Here is a 23,983-nt window from a genome sequence, read left to right as displayed (position 1 = left end):
GCCCAGCATGCCATAGCAATGACGTGTCTAGCTGGTGGGTTCCCCGAACTCATTGCTAAGACTCTGCTTTAAGTCGCACTGCCTCCCCCTCTACATTGCCCCAGCAGAGAGAGGGGTGATCTCATTTGCATATGGCAATTAACTGCAGTTCCTTTGCATGCCAAGCCCCACCTGTGGCCCAACCCCTGCGGCGCGAGGAAGGAAAGGCGGCAGGATCAAACCTGATAAATACAAGAAGAGTTTATTGAAAAAGTGTGAAGGCAGCAGGGCCGGGCAGCTCCGCAGCCAGGACAATAAATAACAGACGCCCTCCCCTCGGAGTGACGCCGATATGGAAGACTCCCCGGTGATAAGACACATGCACCCCAGCCAGACGCTGGGGCGGGTGCTCACAAAACATGGCTCTGGGTGGAGGGGCCCTGTGCCCTCCGGGGGTCCCTGAGGCAGCAGGAAGGAGACGGAGCCTGGGGACCCTGGCAGCCGCATACACAGCGCCAGGGGACATGCCGATTCCTTGCTGCTGGGGCATCGGGCTCTGGCTTGTCTGTACCCCTGTGGGGCTTCCAGAGCACCAGGGGGCTGGTAGCTACAAGGGGACCCCTCACTGGGGCTCCCTTCTTAGGGCTTCATGGGAGGGGAGGGGGTCCCTGCCCCGCTACATGGCTCCTGTGTTGTCCAGGCTTCTCTGGGGCTCTCGGGGGGAGGGGGAATGCCCTAGCTGAGCTGCAGGGCACAGGGGCGAGTCCTGCCCCGAGGCGGGCAGCCTGCAGGGAGCCCCAGGCCTTGCCCCCTCCAGGCACTCAGGAGGGGAGGAGAGCTTGGGTTATATGACCAGTGGCCCCAGTGGAGATCAGGTGGATCCACTTTCTCCCAATGGGGTGGCAGCCTAGAAGCCCCAGATCCCCGGGGGCAATGCCACTGACGCTATCAGGACAGCATGGCTCTACCCCCCTGTCCCCCCGTGGGCACCGCTCCAGGGCTTGCAGGTGCTGGAGGGGGGCTGGGGTTCCCCCAGGCCCAGCTGCAACACTGCCCCACAGAGGCGGTGTTTCACTCTGGTGGGGCGCAGGCTGGGGGCAGCGGTGATCAGCCTGCCTGGGCCCCACGGCTGTCCTGAGGCTGGAGAGCCAGCCCATGGGAACATGTATGGAAGGGCAGGGCCCGCTCTCCTTCCCACCCAGTCTGCGGGGCCTCTCCCTGCACCCCACGGCCAGCTCCAGCCATGGCGCTGGGTCTCAGCTGGCGGGGCCCAGGGTGGTTCCAGGCCATGGCTGCTGCAGGAAACCTGCTTGCGACAGTCCCTGCTCAGGAGGAGGCTGCTGGGCCTCTGGGGCGGAAACACCAAGAGGGCCCCAGTCAGACAAGCCCACGGTGCCCTCAGGCTGCTGCAGACCGAGAAAGGCCACGGAGTTGCTGCAACGCAGCTGCGGCCAGGCTGAGCCACGAGGCCCCTGGCTAACGTCCCCATGCCAGGCTCAGGCCAGGATTCGCGGTGGGATCTCCACCGAGGCCTTGATGAAGACGGTGTTGTCCCGCACGTAATTGCGCTTCTTGATGTCCTCGTGCGAGATGAACTTGGGGTACCCGAAGCCCAGCGTGCTCTCGTCCAGGGAGCTGCGGGAGGCCCCCGGCTTCTGGAAATTCTTCCAGTTGGGGTCAGGGTTGAAGGTCTCAGTGATGTGCTGGGGCTTGGCCAGCGAGGGGTCGCTCTGGTCCAGCAGGGAGAAGGTGACGCGGTAGGAGAAGGGCCACTCCAGGAGGCTGTCGTACTGCCCTGGCAGCACCCGGATGTAGACGGACAGGTGGCTGCCCTCCCCGCTGCCATTCCCGTTGAGGAACACGGACACCTGCAGCTTGTAGCCGTACCGGTGGGTGTAGAAGGGTGGGCTGAAGAACTCGTAGTTGCTGCGCACTTTGGACTCCTGCAGCTTGCGGGCGTAGTCTGCGATCTTCCAGATCAGGACCCCGTCACTGCTGACCAACAGCTCCTCCACATCCTGCCGCAGCTCCTGGATCTCCTGCCGCTGCCGGCTGACTAGGGAGCACACCATGCCCAGATGCACCTTGGTGCTCTCGTCCAGGTGCCGGCTCATGGCCAGCTTGGGGCACTGCACGGAGGAAGAAGCAGCCATCAATGGAGTGCAGCACAGAAGACAGGGAAGGGGCCGGCGCTGGGGGGCCGGTGAGAGCCAGGGCTGGGGAGGGAGCTCCAGCAGGAGCCTGGGCGCTCGGGGCGGTAGCGCCGGCTCTGGCCCAGGCAGGCAGGGGCAGAGGGCAGCACTTACCCGATGTTTGCAGCCAGCGTCTTTGAAGGGGCACAGCACCACGGCTGTGCTGCAGTTCTCCTTCAGGTGCCCGGACAGGTCTTCTCTGGCGACGCTGGGTGTCCCGCACTGGTTGGGGCAGGGCACGGGGTAGCGGGGACACTGGTACTGGTGATTCTGGGGCAGAGGGGGAGGTGCTGTTAGCTGGAGTAACGCTCCCCCAGAGACCGGCTGGGCCCCGACCCGGGCACACCCAACGGGCTCCCGTGACATGCAGTCCACCCCCCCCCCCGCCCTGCCTCACCTGGATGGTGTCAAAGACAAAATGCTTGGTGCAGTAGGGGCAGGGCTGGGTGCGCTTGGGGCAGTCGGCCAGCGCGTGCTGGGACAGCAGCCGACGCATCATGCGAGCCCCACACTTGTTCTCGCAGTACACGCTCTCCTGGGGGCAGACGCCCTGGTGATTCTGGGGGACAAGAGCGCGATGAGCTGGTGCCAGGGGGCATCACCCGTGGGGCCGTCCCGGCACCACCCCTGCCCCCACACCAGCCCCCTGCGAGGGGGACCCCGTGGGGCTGGCCCTGCCCCCGCGAGGGACCCTGGCTCCCCACACCACCCCTGCCCTGCCCCAGCCCCGCACCTCGTAGGCCTCGCCGGAGAAGTCGCTGGCGCAGAACTCGCACTGGACGCGGCGCTTGGGGCAGTCGTGCTGCAGGTGGCTGGGCAGGTCGCGCCGGCTCAGCTTGGTGCTGCAGCGATTGGGGCACGGGATCACGTTGAAGCCGCACGTGCCGAGATGGGGCTGGCGAGACAGGAATGTGAGCGGGGGGGTGGGTGTGCGCGTCTCCCTCTCTCCGGTATCACAGCCCAGTGCCAAACCCGCCCTCGCTGCCCCTCCCGCCCCAGGCCCCCCCCGCTCACCTGCAGGTGCTTGATGTGCCCGCTCCAGCGGCAGCCCTCTTCGCTGTGGATGCAGCGGATGGTGAGGCTCAGCACCTGCGCCTCCAGCTCGGGGTCCGGATAGATCTGGGGAAAGGGGCATCTAGAGATCAGGGGACTTGCACCTGGGTCAGAACAGGACCAGGCCCATCCCAGGGGCACCAGCCACGCCCCAGAGCAGGCACCAAGCAGGGGCAGGGCATTCCTGGCGAGGCCAGGGGGAGTCCTGGGGCCCAAGGCAGACAGTGAGTATGGACACGTCCCCTGCCCCTCACCAGGGTGTTAGTCTCCCCTGCCGGTCCGGTGTCTCCAGGACCGGGCTCCGCCTCAGCCAGGGGCAGGGTCCTGGCTTTGAGCCTCCCCCTTCCCAGCGGCTCCACACACAAGCATCATGCCTCTAAATCCACCTGCCCTGAGGAGGTGCCCGCCTGAGCCACTGGGCTGCCCGCAGCCTGCAATGCCCTCTCCACAAGGAAGAGGCTGGACAAACCTGCCTGGGAACCACTTAGCTCAGGGTTAAATTAACCCCCTCTCCTCGAGTCCAGGGCTGGGACAGCAGGGGCTGCAGGTCAGGATTGAGGGGCACGGGAGGGGAGGGGAGGGCAGGGCCTGGGTCTTGGCTCCAGCAGCATTCTCCAGAGGGCTGGAGGAAACAAGCCAGATGCCCAGGGGCCCTTGCTGGGCACAGGAGCTGTGGCTGGACATCCTCCCCCCCCGTGGGGTCGAGCTGTTTCCTGTTAGGTGGCAAGGGCTCTGCCATGCCAGGGCGGCGAACAAGCAGCCTTTCTTGGGAGAGGTGCCAGTTTCCCAGCACAGCTGCACGAAGGGCTCTCTCGCCTCAGAGCGACGTCCGCACCGCAGCCTGTGCCAGGCGTGCCAATGCACAATCCCAGGGCAGGCTGTGAGGGGAGGGGGTCCTTGTCCGTGACGTGGAGACTGTTTGCCAGGTCTGTTTGCCACACAGACTCGCGCAGCCCGACACCCCAGGGAGGCCACCGGCTGAGGCTGTGTGCGGTCCACGCTGCCAGCTCCGTGGGACCTGATGCAGCGTCCCCCAGTTGGGGCAGCCCAGGCTGCAGGGAAGGGGGAGATTCAGCTCCCCATGCACTGGCTGACCTCCCTGCCGGACGGCTCGCCCCAGCTCTGGGGCCTCCATCCCTGGGCTGCAAACAGGGGGAGGCAGGAGACAAGTGGGAAAATGCTGCACCCGAGCCGAGCTCCCTGGCCACGCCCTGCTGGGCACCAAACCCCCCTCCCCACGGCTGAGCTGTCACGGGCAGGGCGGGGCTCTCACCTTGGCGTAGTCGAGGGGCAGCTGATCCTCTGGACACTTGAAGACGCCTTCACTGCAATAGAAACGAGCCAAGGTCAAAGCTGGTGGGACAGCAGGGCTCCCTGGGGGGCAAAGTGGGAATTTTCTGTCGTTTTTTAGTAAGTCCCCTGTATGCCTCAGTTTCCCACACACACGGCATTTCCCTCTGTATAGGGAAAGGGACTAGGTTTGCTCTGAGGGCAGGTGAAGACACAGAGGTGTGTGCGTCACCTCCGTCTGAGTCATTTGAAACGTCCCAGCCATGCCCAACGCCCAAGCTCTGCCTGCCCTGCGAGAGGAGCTCAAACCCAGCAAGGGACACAAGTGAACCGAACGCCCCCTTCTCTGCTCAGCCTCCCCCAGCAGCCTCTGGGGTGCATGGCCCCTCAAGCCATGCCACGGGGCGAGAGTGTCAGTGCCTCGAATGCCAGGCTCTGCTTCTCCCGCCGGCCCGACACCTCCCAGGGTCTGACCCACCTTCCCCCCCCAGGCTTTGCAGGGCGGGATGGGCTCATTCCCAAAGCAGCATGGAGCAGTGACCCCATCAGGGCCGGCAGGTTTGTATAATTTTTGGTGATGCCCAGAATAGATCCAAGTCCTGCCGCCCCCCACTCCCCACACACCTGCCTAAGGCTCTGGGAGGGAGTCTGGGTGCAGGAGGGGGTGAGGGGTGCAGGCTCTGGGCTGGGCTGGGCGCAGTGCTTACTTCGGGAGGCTCCCGAAAGCGACCCACACCCCCCTCTGGCAGCGGCTCCGAGGCAGGGGGCCAGGGGGTCTCCACCCCCGCAGCTCCCAGCCAACGGGAGCTGCAGAGTTGGTGCTGGGAGCGGGGGCGGCATGTGGAGACATCCTGCCCCCACCCCCACGGACCATAGGGCCGTTCCGCTTTTGGGAGTGGCGCGGAGCGAAGCCGGGCAGGAAGCTGCCTTAGCCCCACTGTGCTGCTGGTGGCGGCAGCCGGTGGCCCCGGGCCCTTTTACATCGCCCAGGAAGAGACCCGGCCCCAAACATTGGTGGAGCCGAGCCCCCGGCCCTGAACATTTCTGGAGCATGGGCACCGCGGCCTATTTAACCCCATGGGCCCCGGGAGGAAAGCAGGGCAGCTGCTCCCAGCCCTGGGCAGTCAGGGCTCTGCAGGCCAGGCCAACAGGCCCAGCTCCGCCCCATGGTCTGGCGCAGCTCCCCGCAGCCAGGTGCTAAATGCCTCCCAGGCTCCATTAGAGGTGAGAAATCTGCCACCCCACAGCAGGAGCTGGTACCTCTCCCCCTCCCCCCTCACAGCTGCTCGCCAGATGTTGAGGGGTGGACGTGCTGCCAGGCAGCCCAGGGGCTCCTGGATTCCAGGAAACCGCCAGCTCTCAGCTCAGTCCCATCCATCCCTGCAGCTCCCCCAGCCTCTGACCCTGGGAGGGGCTGACAGCTCTGCTGGGACGGCGCGGGGGGAGCGCTGTGCGTGGCTCAGAGACAGGTCACCCGGGGGGGCAGGGGAGCCCTGGACTGCGAAGGGCCTAGGCACTGCGTGGGGGGGGGGGGGGAAATGGATGACACATACTCTCCAAAAAGAACAGGAGGTCTTGTGGCACCTTAGAGACTAACCAATTTATTTGAGCATAAGCTTTCGTGAGCTACAGCTCACTTCATCGGACGCATGCAGTGGAAAATACAGGGGGGAGATCTATATACACAGAGAACATGAAACAATGGGTGTGACCATACACACTGTAACGAGAGCGATTACCAGCAGGAGAGCGGGGATGGGGGGCGACGGGACTTTTTGTAGTGATAACCAAGGTGGGCCACAAGTCCTCCTTTTCTTTTTGCGGATACAGATGAACACGGCTGCTACTCTGAAACATACTCTCCAGCCTCCCACAGATCCCAAGAGCCGAGACTCAGCTGGGAAGGTCCCTTGTGCAGTGCCCGGTGCCCGTGCCCCGTGCGCCTCGCACAGCTGGCCAGTGATAGCAGCCCAGGTGCCCCCGCGTGGGGCAGCTGGCAGCGTTTGCCAGCGGCGCATCTAGCAAACAGGAGGCGCGGAGGCAGGCCGGGCAAAGCCGGCTAGTGCCTTCCCCAAACCCAGCCCCCCACCTAGAAACACAGCAGGCTCGCCCTGGAGCTGCCCCCCACCTGCCAGGGCCCAGACACACAGACACCTGCACCCCGCGGGAGGGAAGGGGAGTCACCGCTTGTCCATTGATCAGCTTCCGGAGGCGCCAAAACGTGCGCAAGGCACCCTGCCTGGGGGACACTGCACTGGGCCCCACCCCACAGACAGCCTGAGTGGGGCTGGGCTGGGCCCTCTCCTGGCAGGCCTGGAGGTGCCCTGGGCGACTGGGCCCCCAGCACAGTGGAGCCTCTCCCAGAGTGCGCCTGAGCCTGCAGCCAGCACCACTGCTCTTTCTGCAGGGCTTTCCCCAAGCCATTGCACGGATCCAGGCAGTTGCGCTTTCCCAGCCCATCCTTCAGGCTTCTCTGGCAAGGAAATGTGCCCTGTATCTGAACCTGGTAATAAGCCTGCCCCCACGTGCTCAGCTCCAGATGTTACCCCTGAGCTCATGGAGCCGGCAGCAGCAAGCCCTCAGCCCCCCAACAGAGCTCCAGGAAAGGAGGGAGCCCCTTGGGTCCCATGGGAAAGGCCTTGCACAGCGCTGGCCCCATCTCCCTGCGCTGACAGCCCACACTGCCTGGGGTCCTCATGCAGCATGCGTGCAAGGTGCAGGCAGACCAGGACTGCCACGGCCAGGAGGGGAGAGGGGCCTGGCTGCAGCGACGTGGGGGGCAGGTGACACAGATCACTCAGCCCCCCGAGCTAGTCTCCGCCGGCCAAGCCCTTGCCCCAGGCAAGGCCATGGGGAGCAGGGGCTGCACTCCAGGCCCCAGTGACACCCCCGATTCAGCATACCCAGAGGACACCTTCCCCGCAGGAGGCCAGGACGTGTCCAAAAGGTGGGGCTGGCCCTGGCTGCCTCCCCCACAAGCTCCGTGGGCACAGCTCCAAGCACACGGCTGCCTGTTAGGCCAGGGCAGAGCCAGGCACAGCCAGTGCCAGGCAGGGAGTGTAAACACCTTCCCTGCGTGACAAAGGTCAGTTACGCAGCGGGTGTCACGCCCGCAGGCAGCGCCTCCCTGTGAGTCACGGGGGCAAGGTGGGAGTCGACTATGCAAACGTTCCCCTCCCCTGGCACAGGCTGGATTGGCACGTGGAACCCCTGGCTCCGCCGTGGGTCTCAGCTCCAGAGCCCTGCACAGAGCCAGGCCAGTGATCACTACAGCAGGGCATTTACCTGGCTCACACCCCTTCTCTCCCCCCTCCCACAGCCCAGGCCCGGCTCAGCCAGCTGCTCCTCCCCTCCCCCAGTTCCCATGGCCTCCTCTCCCCCTCACCAGCTGCCGGGTAAGTTACATGAACCCCTGATGGAAATAAACAGAGACTCCGGAGCGCGGCACCGTATCCCACGCAGTTCGAGCGTCCGCCCACTGCTTCCAAGCCCCAGGAGAGACTGAGGGAGGCCAGAGCAGGGGGGCTCCCACCTGGCCCTTGCACAGATTACGGGTTTTATCAAGGCCCACAAGCCGTGATTTCTGACCCCAGAAATGCCCCTACCCGACCCCCACCCCTAGCAGATGCTGCTTCCTCCCCTGACACCAGATCCCTGCTTAGGCAAGTGCTGCGGAGCTCAGTCCAACTGGCTTCCCCCCATCAAATCCCCCGATGGACAAACAGGGATGGGAAAGGCCCAGGCTGCAGCCTGGGAACAGGTGTCCCTTCAGCCAGGCTTCCAGCTGCTGCCAGCCTGGGATTCCCAGTGGGCTGAGACAGCAGCAGTCGCCCCACTGAGATCAACAGCTGCGGCCATCCAGGTCAAGCACACCAAGAGTCCCACTGTGCCTCGGCCAGCCCCAGGCGCCCCCTCCAGAGGGGGGGTTGCTTCGCCTGTCCTGGGCTCCCCCATGCACATCGGGAGGTGGCGAGGGCGTAGGCCAGCACTGGGCAATGCTCTGCTCTGCCAGCCTGCACACAGCCAGCCCCCCAGCTCAGATCCCTGCCCTCTCTCAGGCACTGAGCAGGGAGCCGTGGCCGGAAGACACCAGGGCCCTGAACTGGGGGCCCGATGCAGAGCCCTACAGCCAGTGGGGGAGGGGCAGGAGGCATCCGCGGCCTGGGCCCAGCACTGCAGAGATTCGACTGCAGCACAGGCCAAGGGCCCGTCGCAGAATCTGCAGCTACGCCTGGGCCAAGACTATGCAGAAAAATGCCCAACCTTTGCCCTACAGTGAAATCTGCTCCCAAGCCGAGGCCAGAGGAGCCGCAGCCAATACGGGCCGAGGAGCCACTGGGGCCAGCCCAGCCCTTCCCTGCAACCAGCGCTTCTCTGCCACCCCGAATCACCAGCATGCGGCAGCTCCCTGGCCCACGGATCTCACCTGGGACCACTAGGAGCTTGGCTGCACTTGCCAGATTCTTGGAGAACCCGGAGCACGAGGAGATTGAGGCTGGGGGGCCCGGCCCTTGCCTCCCCCTGCACAGGAACCCTCCTCCACCCAGCTGCACAGCGCCCTGCCTCGCTGGTCTGCCTCAGGCTTGCAACACAGCCAGTCCCACCAGCCTCCCTGTGGCGAGTGTCCAGGACAAGGTCTAGCAGCGAGGCCTGGGGGGCTCGGACACAGCACGACCCGCCTGCCATCGGAGCATAGGGCACAGGGCAGCCGCTCTCCAGACATGACAGGGTTACATCCCCGGCAGTGCTACTAAATCGCTCAGCCAGAATTAAGAAGCTGCCAGACGAGAAGAGCAGCACGTGACCGTGCATTCCCAGGGGCCTGGCCCGCCAGCAACACGCACAGGAGCGATCGGGCAGGGCAGGGCAGGGCAGGCAGCCACAGTGCATTTGCCCTACAGACCTGAACAGCAGCTCTGCTGAACCGTGCTCACGGCAACCAGAACTGCCACACCTGGGACCACTCAGACTCTGCATCAGAGAGACATCGGGGCAATGGGCACCGCCACAGCCCAGCCCAGGGGAGGGGACACCCCCCATGCGACAGCCACCTGCCACAGCCCACAGACTCAGGGACTCAAGGCTAGAAGGGCCCATCGTGATCTGCTAGTCTGACCTCCTGCACATCGCAGGCCACAGAATCTCGCCCGCCCACTCCCGTAATAGACCCCTGAGCTCTGAACTCAGTCCTGCCATGAGGGCACGGGGCTGGACTAGATGACCTCTCGAGATCCCTCCCGCTTCTACGCTTCTGGCTGAGTCACTGACGTCCTCAGATCATGGTTTAAAGTCTTCAAGTTACAGAGACTCCCCAATTTACACTAGTTTAAACCTGCAAGTGAACCATGCCCCACGCTGCAGAGGGAGGCAAAAACCCACCAGGGTCTCTGCCAACCTGACCCAGGGTAAAATTCCTTCCTGATCCCAGATATAGTGATCAATTAGACCCTGAGCATGTGGGCGAGACCCACCAGCCAGACACCTGGGAAAGAATTCTCTGTAGTAGCTCAGAGCCCTCCCCATCCAGTGCCCCGTCTCCGGCCACTGGAGGTATTTGCTGCTGGCAGTCACAGTCCCATTGTACCATCCCCTCCACAAACTGATCAGCCTCAGTCCTGAAGCCAGTTGGGTGTTTTCCCCCCTAAACTTGTTGCTGGCCAGTTTATATCCTTGTGCTCACCCTGGCGCTTACCTCCACTAACCCCCCTCCCACCCGAGCCCAGAGAGCTCCCTCGGGCTCCCGGGGAGCAGAGACGCCGCCCCAGCGGGAGGATTCAGAGGGTGCCAGCAGCATTTCACACGGACTAACCAGGACTGGATGGAACAAGCGGGGCCAAGCAACAACTGCAGCCGGGGAGACAGGAGAGGAGCAAGGCAGGGCGCAGGGTTGAGCAGCAGGGCAGCAGACACAGACTGAACACCAGGCTTTCCAGCCCAGAGGTCTGACTGGGCCAGGCTCCCACTGCAAAGCTGGGATCTCCTACCCATGGCAGGGGCCTCTTCCTGGGGCAACAGCTCCTGTGCTTCCCAGGATGCGTGGTGGAGCTGGACAGGAAACTGCACCTGCCCTTCCCTCATAGTCGCCCGTCACACCTCTGTCCACAGGTGCTACAGGAACTCATGGGGGCCCTGGGCAGCTGGGAGAGCGCTGACCAGCCAGGGCTCCCCTTCCCGACTCCCAGGAGTGGTTCACACGTGTCACAGCCTGGCATCCAACTCGCCCCCTCGTTCAGCTTCCAGGCTGGGTTATTTCTACAGGAGGAAAGGCCTTTGCCAATGCCATGGCGGGGATGCCAGGCAGAGCCCTGGCCCCACGGCCTGCTGGAGAACAAGGGCTAGTCAGACCCCCAGCGCTCAGCCCCTATGGTCCCCCCCGCAGACGCACCAAGAGGGAAACCACCAGGTTTCGGCCAATACGGCTGGGTGGTTTCCTTGCCACCTGAGCCCAGCGCCGTAGGCCGAGCCCGCTTCCCTGCACGGGCCCCAGGCTGCCCAGCTCCCGGTTTGTTTGGGCGCCCGCCATTCCTGTGGGGACAGTTGCTGGGCAGCGAGGAGAAATAAAGCCCCAGCCTAAGCAGCGGGATACACGGAAGCAGAGCGCTCGCCAGGGAGCCACACACCTGACGGTGCAGCGTGGAGCCAGCCGGGCAATGGAACCTGGCCTCCCCGAATGCAAAGGCACCTCCCCCCGGGACAGACCGTGGGCAGAGCCGAGCACTGCAGTACCCGAGAACGGTTCAGACAGCAGCTCCCACAGCTGGGCATAGCTCAGACAGCACCAGCCTCAGCACGTTCCCAGCCAGCCTCGGCTCTGCTTGGATTCCACGCCCAGAGGAAGAGACTAAGCCGAGGGCGAGGATTATGGTACACAAGGGCGAACGAGGCTCCTTGCAAAGGCTGGAGCAGGCTGGGGCGGAGCCCGGCCCGGCCGCGCCATGCTAAGCAGTGTGGGAGCCTGGCTCGCGCCAGCAGCCCCACCCCAGACTGGGCACAGGCACATGGCCTAGGCTAGCTCCAGGCGACCCGGCGGGAACCCTACGGCTCCGGCAGCCTAATGCGCTCCCACGCTGGCTGCCATGCACCTCCCCAGCACCAGCGCCGCACACAGAGCAAGGGTTAACCAGCACAGACAGGAACAGGCTGCAGGTCCCCCACGGCAGGGCGGGGGAGAACTGACATAATCCCCAACAAAGCCTGCTCACTCCACCACGGCTGGCTGGGCAGAGAATGTGCTGAGGCAGCAGTTAGGGAGTGAAGTCCTTGCCTTTGACCGTCCCTGAACACTGCGTGGTCTGGGGCTGGGCTGCCCAAGGGGGAGGAGGGTCACAGCACCCTCCCTGGAACCCTGCTCTGTTCCAGACGCCAGCAGCGAGCTCAGCCATGCACCCTGCCCAACGCATCAGTTACCAGAGACTGACCTGAGCCCACGCCCCTTGCCACACCATCGGGGCTGGGCAGAACAGCAGCCCTGCAGCAGGGTCAGCAATTTCCGAGGGTCCACAGAGATCCCCTAAGGCAGCATGACATGCGAGAGCCAGGGACAGAACCCAGGAGTCCTGACTCCCAGCCCCCTGCTCTAATCCAGTAGACATCTCCCCTCTCTGACGTTAGAAATCCTAACTCGAGCCAAGAGCCGGACGCAGGCCCTAGGCAGCATCAGTGCAGGTGACCCAGGGAGATAAGTCAGCTTCCAGCTGCCCCCAGCCACGTCCTAGTCACCCCCTCCACGGCACCATAGTATGGAAGGAGCCTCCCTTGAGAAACCCCCAGTTTTGCACAAATTAGGTTCCTCTTGTCTTCATATGGCACTTGCCTGGCTCCTCCCAAGAGCCCGCGGCCTTGGGGACTCTCCAGCTCTGCTCAGCGGAAGGTCGCCCTGATGGAGGGGTCACCCCACAGAGGGTGGGGTCCCTGACTTGGCAGACTGGGGCTGGGTTCAGGGGCTGTTGACTGGGACCATCTGACAGCAGAAACAGACAGTTTGCCGTGTTTACACAGGGCTCAGCTCCTTGGTGCAGCCCCTGAGGTCCGGCCTCACTCCGCTCCCAGCCCTGTGCCAGCTCAGTCCTGGACCAAGCAATCACAAAACACTTTCCGAATTCCTGGCTACGCAGCCAGCCCGGCAAGACTGGGCATGCCCGGCCCCCACACCACCAGGAGGGCTGAGCGCCACGGGGGACGGGGAGAAACTGCTCTGAACCGCAGCCAGCCCTCGCTCCTTTAGCCCAAAAGACGAGAGCACATCCCCCCACACCTCCAAACAGCCAAGAGACCAAGGCGCAGAGCCCAGCGAGCTCACACCCTGCCAGGACACGCCGCACCAGCCCCTTTGGGGAGGGGAGCGCATTTCCCATGGCCAATAGCCCCACCAGCAGGAGGGGATGCCACACCCCGGGAGAGGCTCCTGCAGGAGGGGGCGCTGTGGGGGAGCCCAGAGGAGGACGGTTCCTCCCCTACAGGAGCTGTGGTTCTCCCAGCCATGGTCCGTGCAGCTCCCGCGAGAGGAGCCCATACACCTTGCGTGCACAAGACCAGGTTTTTTTTGGCTAGCAGCATCCCTCAGGGCCACACACGTGCTCTGTGCCTCCTCAAGCTCCCAGACAGCGGCCAGGCGGCAATTCCCCTTTCCCCCCCAACTCAAACCCAGGCAGCCGAGGGCTCCTGAGAGCAGGGCCGAGGGCTGGTGATGCCTGGTGGCATCACAGATGGACACGGGTAGCTCACCAGCGCCAGTCCTGCCAGGCCAGGGGGGCTTGGGCTGCAGGAGAAGCCTGTAAGTCTCAGGAGGGGAGGTGCCTTGCTGGGAGCAGGGAACATGCCCCAGTGACTGTGAAGAGAAGACCTCCCCTGGGGCAGTGCCGAGGTAGAAGGCGCTTTCAGCCCCAATCTGTTCACGGGGCCAGCGGACATCTCGATACAGACGACGGGCCTGGCTCAGCCAGAGCCTCATCCACTGGGTCCGGGCCAACGCTCATGGCAGCATAGTGCTGGGCCAGGGAGCACCAACGTCCTTCCCTGTCCCCCGTTCCAGGAAGGGCTGGAAGGACTTGCTGTGCCTATGGGAAGGCCCCGAGTTCCCTCAGCACAGAGCTGCAACCCCTCAGGGGCTGTGGTGTCAGAGCTGAGGTTGGCTGTGCGGGGTCCTTCCTTGGGGCCCCGTCTGACGCTCCGTGGGGTTCAAGACGACGCTGGCTTGGCCATTTGGAGGGTTCTGACGCTCACCGTCTGGGGGCTGATGAGACCTTCGTGGACTGTCCCAGACAGTGGAGTTTCAGCCTCATGAGTCCAGAGAAGGACAAGGATGCTGAGCATCTGCTGGGAATGTGGGATTCTCACAGACAGAACAGGTCCCAACTGTGCCCATTGTCAGGGGAACCAGTCCATGGAAGGAGGGCTAAGCCCTGGGGCTTGATTCCTTCGCTACAGAGACCCTGTACGGTGAGGGTCTGTGCTGGGGGAGGGGGTGTAACCAGAGAATTTCAGGCCACAGTCACCCTCAGCCCATGGTGGTCAGGAGCGCTGAGGTTCTCAAGCCACTTAGTCTGAGCTAGGAACGTGCAGGTTTGACGTGCGCCAGGTTCGGTCTCGCTGCCACGGGAATTAAACGGAAACGGAGACAAGTCAGAGCCACCCCTCCTGTTATGCCCCCGTGCGGGAGCACAAGGTGCACACGCAGCCCTGCCAGTCACAAAAAACCAGGTCTCGTGTGCGAGGCACGTGCACCCCTGCAGTGGGGTCCGCGCCGACACGCTCAAGGCAGTAGCCTGGGTTCTATTCCTGCTCACAGGCACCAGGGCCAACGTTGGGCTCCTCATTACCAAGCCAGGGGTTTAGTTAACTCTGGACAACGCCACAGAGACTCAGTCTGGTGTGCTGGTCAGTGGGCCTGGGCATCGCAGTCACAGGGAGCATGGCCATGGCCCGGGGCCAGCCGTGGGTCCTGGCACCAACCTGTGCTCTAGTCCTCCCCGCCCCCGACACTCTGCACACCAGGCACCCAGCTCAGCCCCACAGGGTTCTGCAGTCCCAGAGACCCCACAGCTGCCCGCTTTGCACTTGGTGACAGTGGAGTTGGGCACCAAGGGGTTAAACACGAATCGTTCTACACAAAACAGCCCTCAGAGGTGGAGGGGCTTCCTTGGCCCCCAGCCCTGCCCTGAGGGAAGGGGGACCGCAGCCCCCCAGACGGGAGCTACAGGCTGCTGAGGTGTGTCAGGCTGGAAAACATGACTGAACCAGCTCCCCCCGAGCACCGACAGCCAGAGCCGCCTCTCGCCCCGCCGGGCCTCATTCAGGAAGCAGGAGGCAGAGGACTGGCTGGTGGTGCTGGAAGCAGCTGGCTCTGGGAGCGTTCAGAGGCGCACGCCAGGCTTCCCTGGCGAGGCTGTGGACAGTTGGCTAGCCCGAGAGAGACCCTGCCTGCCCGGCGGGGGCGGGGGGCCAGGGACGGCACATGCCAAGCCCTGGCAGCACTTTGGCAATCCATAACCGCTCAGCAAGCCTGTGGGAAGCTGCTGCCGCAGGCGACCCCTCCAGAACCCCATGGCTCAAGCATGCTTCAACAGCAGGGTTTAGATGCTGTGGTGTGGACAGGGCTCAAGCACCAGCGGCTGCAGAGCTCCATCTCTGGTGAAGGGCACAATCCTGCCAGGAGGATGGAGTCTCACAGCAAGGAGAGGGGCAGGGCTGTGGAAGAAAGGCAAGGTGCCCGAAGGAAAACCGCTCGCCCTGAAGCTCCCACCTACGTCCCCACACGCACACGTTTAATCCCAATTTGAAGACTCTGCTTTTTAGGTCAGTGTTGCAATTGCTGAGAGCTAAGCTGGGCTGGGGCTCTTAAGGGAAGTCCGGCAAGGGCTGAAATAAATCCCATTTGGCACACTTATTTCCCAGCAGTGTCCCCAGCACAAAGGCGCAGGGATCCCGAAGGTCCTGAGTGCACTGGGAACAGGACCGACCGTGCTAGCTACACACTGTGCAACACACAAAAAGGCTCCTCTCTGCCCACTGCCTCTCAGAGCCTCTATCCCCGTCCCCTGACCACAGACCAGGCCTCTCCTAACCCAGTGCACAGCTCCCAGCCCTGCCCACATCTGCAGCTGCTGTACTGTGATCTGTAGCACTGGGACCCCGCTGTGCCAGGCGCTGTACACACGCAGCCCAGGTTCTCAGCAGGGTCTGCCCATTTCCAGGGGCTTGCTCACAGCACCAGACCCTGAGAGAACACTGTAGCCAAACCACCACATGGAGCTGAAGGGTCTGGGGGCAAACAATCCTATGGGCCTGCAGCAGGGTGGGATGTAGCCTGGCTGAGCTCTGGCTCCTCAGAGAGGGTCTTGTAGTGGCCAAGGGTTTCCCCTCCCCACTTTTGGAACCCACTTCTGCAATAAAGTGGCTGTCCTGCCCCCCACCCCATAGCAGGGAACCAGCTGGTCTCCAGTCAAACGGAGGAGGGCCCAGGGTGGCATGGAGCTGCAGCTGCTGAGCTGGGCACATAGCCAGCATGTTTGCAGGGTCCTTCCCACTACCAGGCCACATGGGGCAGGCAGCGAGGGCTGCAGCGTGACTGGTATCAGGGAGGGATGTTCAGACAAAGGGCACGGGGGGCAGAGTGCAGAACGGACAGGCTGGTGCCACCACCCAAGGCAGAGCCTGGAATGCACCAGAGTGTGAACCCGCCAGGACTGAGGGGTTAGCCACCCACCCTCGCCCCCGCAGACCGAGACTGAGCCCACGGGTGGGAAGCGAGTGAGAACTCAGAGCCAAGAGCAGGACAGCCCCCAGCTGGGAGAAACAGGAGTCTGTATACCGTGGGCAGGGGACCCCTGGTCCGTCACCATGTAGAGAGCACCCAGCTTCTCGCTCCACAAAGGTGGGCCACAACGCCTGCCAGCACCCTGGACGTGGGGACAACGGGGACATCTCCACTGTGGTGCCCCATTGCAGGGACCCAGCCTGGAAACGGGGGGGGGGGGGGGCGGGGGGCCAGGCTGCCATTACCCACAGGGACTCCCATCCTCCCTTCACAAGGCTAGGGCACAAGGGGAGGGCAGGCTGGGACGTGCTGGATTGGGCAGAATATGCAGTTAGATGCGCGTCCCTCCTGCAAGCCCGGCCGGCTGGGGCAGGGCGCAGCTCCCAGCCCCGCTGCACCCAGGGCGCCGCCTGCCGGAGCCGGGCGGAACAGCCACGTGGCCGGGGCACTCCGCGCAGGTGTGAAGACTCAGGAGGGACGTGACCCGACCCCGTGTCGAGCCTCACCCCCCCCCCGCACCCCGGGGGGGCTGGGCAACGCCTGACACTTGCACCCCCCCCGCTGCACACACGGCCCCCCCAGTTCGTTCCGCCCCAGGCCCCCGAGCCGCGCACAAGAGGGGCCGAGAGGGGGGACGTCCCGCCCGGGGACAATCTCCGCACCTGCCCAGGGACGTCACGAAAGCGGCGAGTTTCGGCCCCACCTCCCGCCGCGCGCGGAGCGGAGCCGAGCCGAGCCGGGCCGGGCCGGGCCAGGCAGCGGCGACCGCCCCGGGGCGCCCCCCCGGCCGCGGTCCCAGGGGCCCGGAGGGGCCGCTCCGCCCGGGGGTCCCGGGCCGCCTGGGACCCGCGGCCGGGGGGGGCGAAAGCGCCGGGCCAGGCGGGCCCCAGAACAAACCGCCCAGGGCAGGAGCCGGGCTCTGCCCAGCCCCGGCTGCCGGACTCTGCCCAGCCCCGGCTGCCCCGGGCGCGGAAATCCCGGGGGGCTTTGCCCGGGGGGGCCCCGCCAGCCCGGCCCAGCCACGAGACCCCCCCCCCGGGCCCGGCGAGCAGCCCGGGGAGCCCCGCACGGTCCCAGCGCCGGCCCGCGAGAGCCACGAGCCCGGGGCGCTCCGGGGGGTTGGGGGGGCGCCCCCCCGGGCCTGACGTCACACCCCCCCCCGCCCCAGGTCCCGCGAGCCCCGGCGGCGAGCCCGGGCTCGAGGCGCCCAGGCCGGGGCCCGCCGGCGCGGGGCGGGACTTTGCCCCCCCGAGACCCCCCCGGGGCCCAAGCGGCGCGGGGCCCGCGGGCAGAGCCCGCCCCGAGCGCGCCGGCGGGGCACCTGAGGAACTCCTGCAGGCAGGTGTCGCAGAAGCGGTGGCCGCAGGTGGAGACCTGCACGGGCTCCCGCATGGCCTTGCCGCACAGCGGGCACAGCAGCCGCCGCTTCGGCTTCTCCAGGAACTTGTAGTCGAAGCCGGGCATGGTGGGGCCGCGCCGGGGCCGCCGCTCGCCCCGCGCCTGCCGGGCACCGACTGGGGCCGCGCCGCGCGGCGGCTCCGGGGGCAGGCGGCGGCCCCGCCCAGGGCGGCCCCGGGCTCCGCGCGGTCCTAGCGCCCGGCCGCGCCGTCCCGCCCCCCTCGGGGCGCGAGCAGCGGCTGGGGGGGTGGGGGCTTCCCCGGCTCGGCCCCCGGGGGCTACGCCACAGCGGCTGGCAGAGCAGACACCGCGCTGCCCCCCCCAGCCTAGGGCTGCTTCCGCCCCCCGGTTGCCAGGTCAAAGCAAGACTTCGCTCAGGGGGGTCACAGCCCCGGGTCGCAGTCCCCAGAGCCAGGCCAGGGCCACCCCCTGCCCCCGGCTCCCTTCCCGTGCCGCAGCCCAGTGGGCATGGCCCGGGCCGGGGAGCCGGGGTCTGGTCTAGTCTTGGCTCTGCCACGTGCTCCCTGGGTGTCCTTGGTTGAGTCACTGACACCCTGTGCCTCAGTGTCCCGCTCTGGGCTCTTTACTTACCTGCGCCTGGAGGAGTCATTAGCTCTGGTCGGCCACGTGCTCTGAGACTGGCGCGTCTCCGGGGGTGGCCACGCTCCCAGGCCAGGCCCAGCACCCGGGTGGCGGGGGAGGGGCGGTGGTTTCCCCCTGTCTGGCGCCGAGCAGCGGGCTAACCACACTCCCGCTCCGCTCCGCTGCACCGACCCCTGAGCTGCCGCACCCCGCGACGGGCGGGGAGGAGGGCGCCACCTAGCGATCACACCTGTTACCGGCACAAGTTACTAACCCCAACACATCTGGAGCAAGGTGAGACTACCGGCTGCGGTTCTCAAACTGGGGGTCAGGACCCCATTTTAATGGGGTCACCAGGGTTGCCTTAGAGTTGCTGGGGCCCAGAGCCCAAGGGCTTCCACCCTAGGTGGCAGGGCTGGGTTACAGGGCCCCTGCCTGGGGCTGAAGCCCTTGGGCTTTGGCTCCCCCCCATGCCCCCGGGGCTCAGGCTTCAGCCCCCCCTTCTGGGGTGGTGTAGTAGTTTTTGTTGTCGGAAGGGGGTCGCAGTGCACTGAAGTTTGAGAACCGCTGCGCTAGACAACCCTTGTCAGGTGAATACGGTGCTGCTGCGTGGCTACAGGCGCTGGGGTGGACATTCAGGACCTAGAGAGCACAAAGATCTGCAGTGACCCCTGTGGCTAATCTCAAACAACTGTTTTGTTCGCTCCTGAGACCTGTACAGCCACCCCCACTGAAGGACATTTGCCCCAATGCTGGGCCTTGGGGGGCATGCTGATGAGGGCAAAAACAATCCCGTTCCCTATTTCTCAGAGCAGAGAACATCCCATTTCTCTCCATCACTCTCCATGCAAACCGTCAAGACTCTTGGCTTAGCCCCTCTTCCCCGCCACTGGGAGTTGGGGGCCCTGCTCGGACTGCATGGGTACCTATGCCCAGCAGGCAATAGCCTTCCTGCCCCGCGTCTCACCTTTTTCTCAAAGAGTTTGGAGGGAGGATAAAAGATGCAAGGAGCAGAGCCAGACTAAAGCTGCCACCCTCCAGCCTCCACTTGCTGCTCTCAGAAACCAAAGCAGCATGTAGGAATGTGTGTCCCTTTCCCCGGAGGTTGGCAGAACAGGTCCAACCACCGTTTGGTGCCCTCTGGCTGACAGGGTGAGGAGCAGGTGTCTGGAGCCTAACCCGCCCGTGCTCTAGTCCTTGTCTCATTGAGGGTAGTGGTTGCTACAGTAACTTTTGGGTTTAGTTTTCAAATAGCAAATGGAACACGGAGGGATTCCTGGGGGAAATGCTAAGTGAGTAAATCCCCATCATGACTCTTGCTACACATGTTCTTCTCCCCAAAAAGTCTTGTTAAAATCTGCCAGGGTCTGCCTGGTGGGAGCAAAACCCGGCCCCCCAGCATTTGCTAGAATCAAGGCAGGCACAAAACTTGTGGGGTACAGGCTGCAGCCCCCACATACACAGCCCGGGATGCGGGGGGGAATGATATCCCAGGGAATCAGGTTCTGTGCTAGCAGCTTAATCTGCCACATGCATGGTGTTATCCTACCTGCTGTCAAGCAACTGGATATATGACAGATGGGTTAAATGAATGGGGCATCCAAATTTAAAAGAGGGTCTCTGCCAGTGCATGCCAGGAGCGCACTGGGATCCCTCTCCAGCAGACTGGGCACCAGTGTGACTTGAACTACGGGCCCTCAACAGCTCTGGCTGATAGGAGAGGACTGGCCTCCAGCCACACACTAAGACGACAGGCAGGAAAGGTTAACAAACGGGCTTTGTGAAGGCAGTAAGCTGGTGGCAGAATGGGCTAAACTTTAACCAGCAGGAATTTGCTCCCTCACTTTCCCAGAGCTCCTGGAAATGCTACATGTGAGAGATTAACCATGGGTGGCCTTATGAGAGCAGGCTGGGAAATGCCATTAGAATACTGGACATATCTGGAGCTTGTTGATTGGCCCCCAACGATGTCCCACCCGGTCTGGCATGCTGGCTGCATGGCCCATGGCATGTGGGTAACTATTCTTCCCATTCTGTTTTCTAATAGCCATAAAACTCTTCAGGCCGGGGGAGCTCCGCATTCCCTTTCTGGTTCTGCCACTGACTCACAGCATGACATGCGTGCTTAGGTGTCTCTTGCATTACAGTTCAGCCAGTGTCAGGGAAGCCAGATACAATGTGATTATCCCCTAAGCCCTCCTATAGCATAGATGGCTCTTAATTGTATTCTGTAGGCAAAAGAGCTAAGGCCTTCGCCGTGTCCAAGCTTTAGCTCGCTCTGGGAACACAGTTAGGGTCCTGTCTATACCACAAAATGGACCCATGTTGTTCAGTTGGCACTCGAGCTGTGGTCTAGCCTAAGCTGGGGCATGGCTGTGAAAGCTGGTCCCATCCCCCTCAGGCCGGCCAGAACAGGATAGAACGTGCTCCTCCAGCCATAACTCCATGTAAACCATCTCTGCACACAGCTTTAAAAGGGGCGAGGGGGGGCTAACTGCGCTGTGTCGGTGTCCCATGCGGAGAATGGGGACAGAACTTAGCTAGCTCACAGAAGTATGTGCAGCTCCATTAACGGAGGCCTGCGAGCCCCGTGGGACTCTCCGATGAAAGGCGCTAGCAGGCTAGAGAGTCACTATTTCTATTTATTGCACTTTGATGTTTAAAACTACTCAGCCTCTAAGCCCACTGCAGAGAGCATTTCTGACTCATTAGCTAGTGGGAACACGAAGTCATCAGAAGGAGCTGGCTGGAGAGATGGGACAGCCTGAAGCGAGGAGTCCCTGTCCCTGCCATGGGGTTTACAAACAGGAAAGATCAGCCCATTTCAGAGCCTGATCACTATCAGATATTGTGTGTCTATGGCTCCCTCAGGCCCAAATGCCTCTAGGCACATCGGTAGTAACTAGAAATACCTCTTAAACATGGGCAATACATGACCTCACTCCAGTCACCACCAGAGCAGCTACTGTACTTATAACCTCCTCAGCTACCCTGACATATCACTCCCAGACAGACAGGCAGTCCTCCTACACCCAGTGCCCCCAACAGCCCATCACAACCCACCTACAAACACACACACTCTCTCTCTCTCTCCAACTTTCAACTGAGAACAGAACAAAGCAGCCTGGGATTTCACCAGCTCCCTAGAGATTTTCTACTTCTTGAGTCCCTCCCCTCCCTCTTCCTGGTGTTACCATCCCTTCACACAGGGACAGCTGATTATGGATGCTGCTCCACTCCCAGGAGATGCTTAGGAGAGCTACAGAAACTACATAGTACAGAGTTTCGTGCCCCTTCCCAATCCCACCACCGCTGAGTCCCTAGGCCAAGTGATGGGCCTTCAGCTTTTCTTCAGGAACGTGGACAATGCACAAGATCCACCTCAAGCTGGAGAGAACAGGAGGGAAATGGGTTGCCTCGGCAGCCTTCCCCTTTCCAGCATCATCTCCTGATCATGTTCTTTTTTCTGTCCGTCCTCCGGAGGCTCACCAGGGATAGTTGAGGGACACTGCTGCTCTGGAACAGTCCTGTGGCTGAGCTGTCCTCTTCACCAGGACAGGGCCCATCTCTCCTCTATGCGCTCCACGTCCCTCTCCTGCTGCTGGCCCCGTGGAAAGTGCTCTGGCTTTGGAAGCGAGCTGCGAGTAGGGGGCGCGCATGAAAGGGGCGTGTGCACTTCAGTGCCTGTGGATCCAGGGCTCCTTGCCCTTGGCTGGGATATGCTGCTAGAGGAATGTACTCTAGCCCCAGCTCCTCTACACATAGGACTAAGAACAAGCCCACAAGCCGCGGCATAGGATAAGCGGGAGCTTTCACTGGGGTAGCATGAGCTTGTGCGGGGAGCAATGCACAGGCTTGAGGGATGGAATGGCCTGTTAGCTCTGGCTGTTGTGCCTCAGGGAGGGAGGACATGCCTCAGCCTGTAGTTCTGAGAGCTCTAGGGTTGTTCTGGGGCCTCTTTGTTTCTTTTCCGAGCTGGGTCACAGTCCAGTATTAAATTCTTCAAATGACCTTGCTGAACTCCGGGGCTTCAAAGATTAACTCCAGTGCTCAGCAAACACCAGCAGTGGTTGTGAATTCCTGCTGGCTCTGGCCTTAGCTTGGGGCTGCAACACCCCAAACTCCACACACACCAAGGTGTGACGAGAGTGAGAATCAATGGGGTAGGGTGTCCATACGTCCCAATTTGGCCAGGACAGTCCCTTTTTTAAGCCTTGTCCTGGTCGTCCCGACTTTTTTGACAAAACAGGGCGTTTGTCCTGTTTGCTCTTGCTGCCTGATGATCAGTTGGCAAAAGCAAACTGGACAAAGTGGGGCAGGAGAGCACCAATGCCAGTCCCACATGGGAGGGAGGGCTCAAGAAAGTGACTCGGGCCAGATCAACCCCACGCACAGTGGGGAGAGGGGGCCTTGGGCTGGTCCTGTGCAGTGTCCCACTTTCCCTTTGGGAAAATATGGTCACCCTACAAGGGAGATTACTGGGGTCTTCCCCTCTGGGAGCACATTGTTAATGAGCTGGCTCCTCACCTTATTACAGTCCCTAATGCTGCCATCCCCCATGGGCTCTGCTGAGAAATGGCCCTTCAGTAGGCCATAAAACAACATCTCTCATGCAGTAAAAGCCCCAGAAGAGGCTCCGGAAGTGGAGCTGGTGCCAGCAGGTTTCACCTCGGGTACTTTGCCTTGGGGAGGATTGGCAGGTACTTCACCTTGGGGAGGAGCTGTTTTGCTCCAAGGGGACATAGGAAACCAGGTGGCTGGTGTCGGACTTTCCAAGGGACTGCTTTATGGTGGATTTCTACTCAACTCCATACTTTATTGGCAGGAGAGGCTGTACAAGTGCTGCCAAAGTGCAGGACAGAGACCTTGTGCTGTCAGAGGCACACATGGTTCATCAGGGAGCTGCCCTGCCAAGGTTATGGAGTCACAACCCTCCCGTCCAGTGGCCATTCCTGGCCAGTTCTGACCCTCTGGCAAGTCTCTCCAGAGGCAAGAATAGCATCTCCCTCCAGGAAGGCTCCATTTTCCCTCAGCTCTGGGTCGGAAAGCAGACTGGCCAGGCTCTTCGGAGGGAATCTCTCACCTGCGCTTCCACGTTGGAAGTGCCCCCCTGGAATCAGAGTGGACTTGGGGGCTAACAGTCAGAGGTGCTGAGCACCCACAGCTCCAGGTCAGGTCAGTGGGAGCTGCAGGCACTCGGCTCCTCTGGCAGCCCTCTCCCTGGGCTCTACAGAACAGAGCTGGGGCAGTAGAGACATTGGCAGGAGGATGCTATTCCTATAGGAGCTGGGGCTGCCCTACAACAAGAGGTCTTTCCTGAAACCATTCGCTCAGGAAGGCTGCAGTGGTTCTCTTAGCCCAACAAGCTTTCCCCTTGGTTAAGGGTTGCCCTGACTCACAATCCTGGATCTGACTGGGGTCAGAAAACACCTCCACCTAAACAAAGGCTCCTGGGAGCCTCACTGTGACCTATAGAAGGGAGAGGAAGCGCAGCCCATCCAAAGCAAAGGGGCATGAGACAGGCTCACCCGGCACAGCCAGGTACGCAGCACTGCCTTCATCACTCAGCACTGGCTTGGAACCAATCGAGATGGCCATTCCCCCCAGCAAGCCCCGGATTCTACCTCCCCTGGTGAGCCACACCATTTTAAGGGCAAGAGAGATCCAGTGAGCATGTGCAGTGATCTGATCTACAGCCCCTTAGCGTGAATAGAGCTTCCAACGCCAGCAGAGG

General features: G+C 62.7%; 1 protein-coding gene across 2 annotated transcripts; it reads right to left on the bottom strand.

The window, feature by feature from the left end:
- Nucleotides 1–267: 267 nt before the first annotated feature.
- Nucleotides 268–21,830, bottom strand: TRAF4 (TNF receptor associated factor 4). 2 transcript variants are annotated; one of them, XM_074974346.1, is made up of 7 exons: nucleotides 21,739–21,830; nucleotides 4,498–4,549; nucleotides 3,186–3,290; nucleotides 2,905–3,066; nucleotides 2,569–2,730; nucleotides 2,286–2,441; nucleotides 268–2,108 (listed from the first exon to the last, which is right to left on the bottom strand). In XM_074974346.1, exons 1-7 carry the CDS (start codon nucleotides 21,813–21,815, stop codon nucleotides 1,476–1,478), a joined length of 1,347 nt encoding a protein of 448 aa, XP_074830447.1. In that variant the 5' UTR covers nucleotides 21,816–21,830; the 3' UTR covers nucleotides 268–1,475. The 2 variants fall into 2 exon arrangements, with proteins under 2 accessions (XP_074830447.1, XP_074830448.1); XM_074974347.1 differs by lacking the exon at nucleotides 21,739–21,830 and adding an exon at nucleotides 17,591–17,787.
- Between the last annotated feature and the right edge of the window lie 2,153 nt (nucleotides 21,831–23,983).

Source organism: Natator depressus, chromosome 17 (genome assembly GCF_965152275.1).
Source record: "Natator depressus isolate rNatDep1 chromosome 17, rNatDep2.hap1, whole genome shotgun sequence".
Classification (NCBI taxonomy): Eukaryota; Metazoa; Chordata; order Testudines; family Cheloniidae; genus Natator; species Natator depressus.
This window is presented reverse-complemented; position numbering and strand designations above follow the sequence as displayed.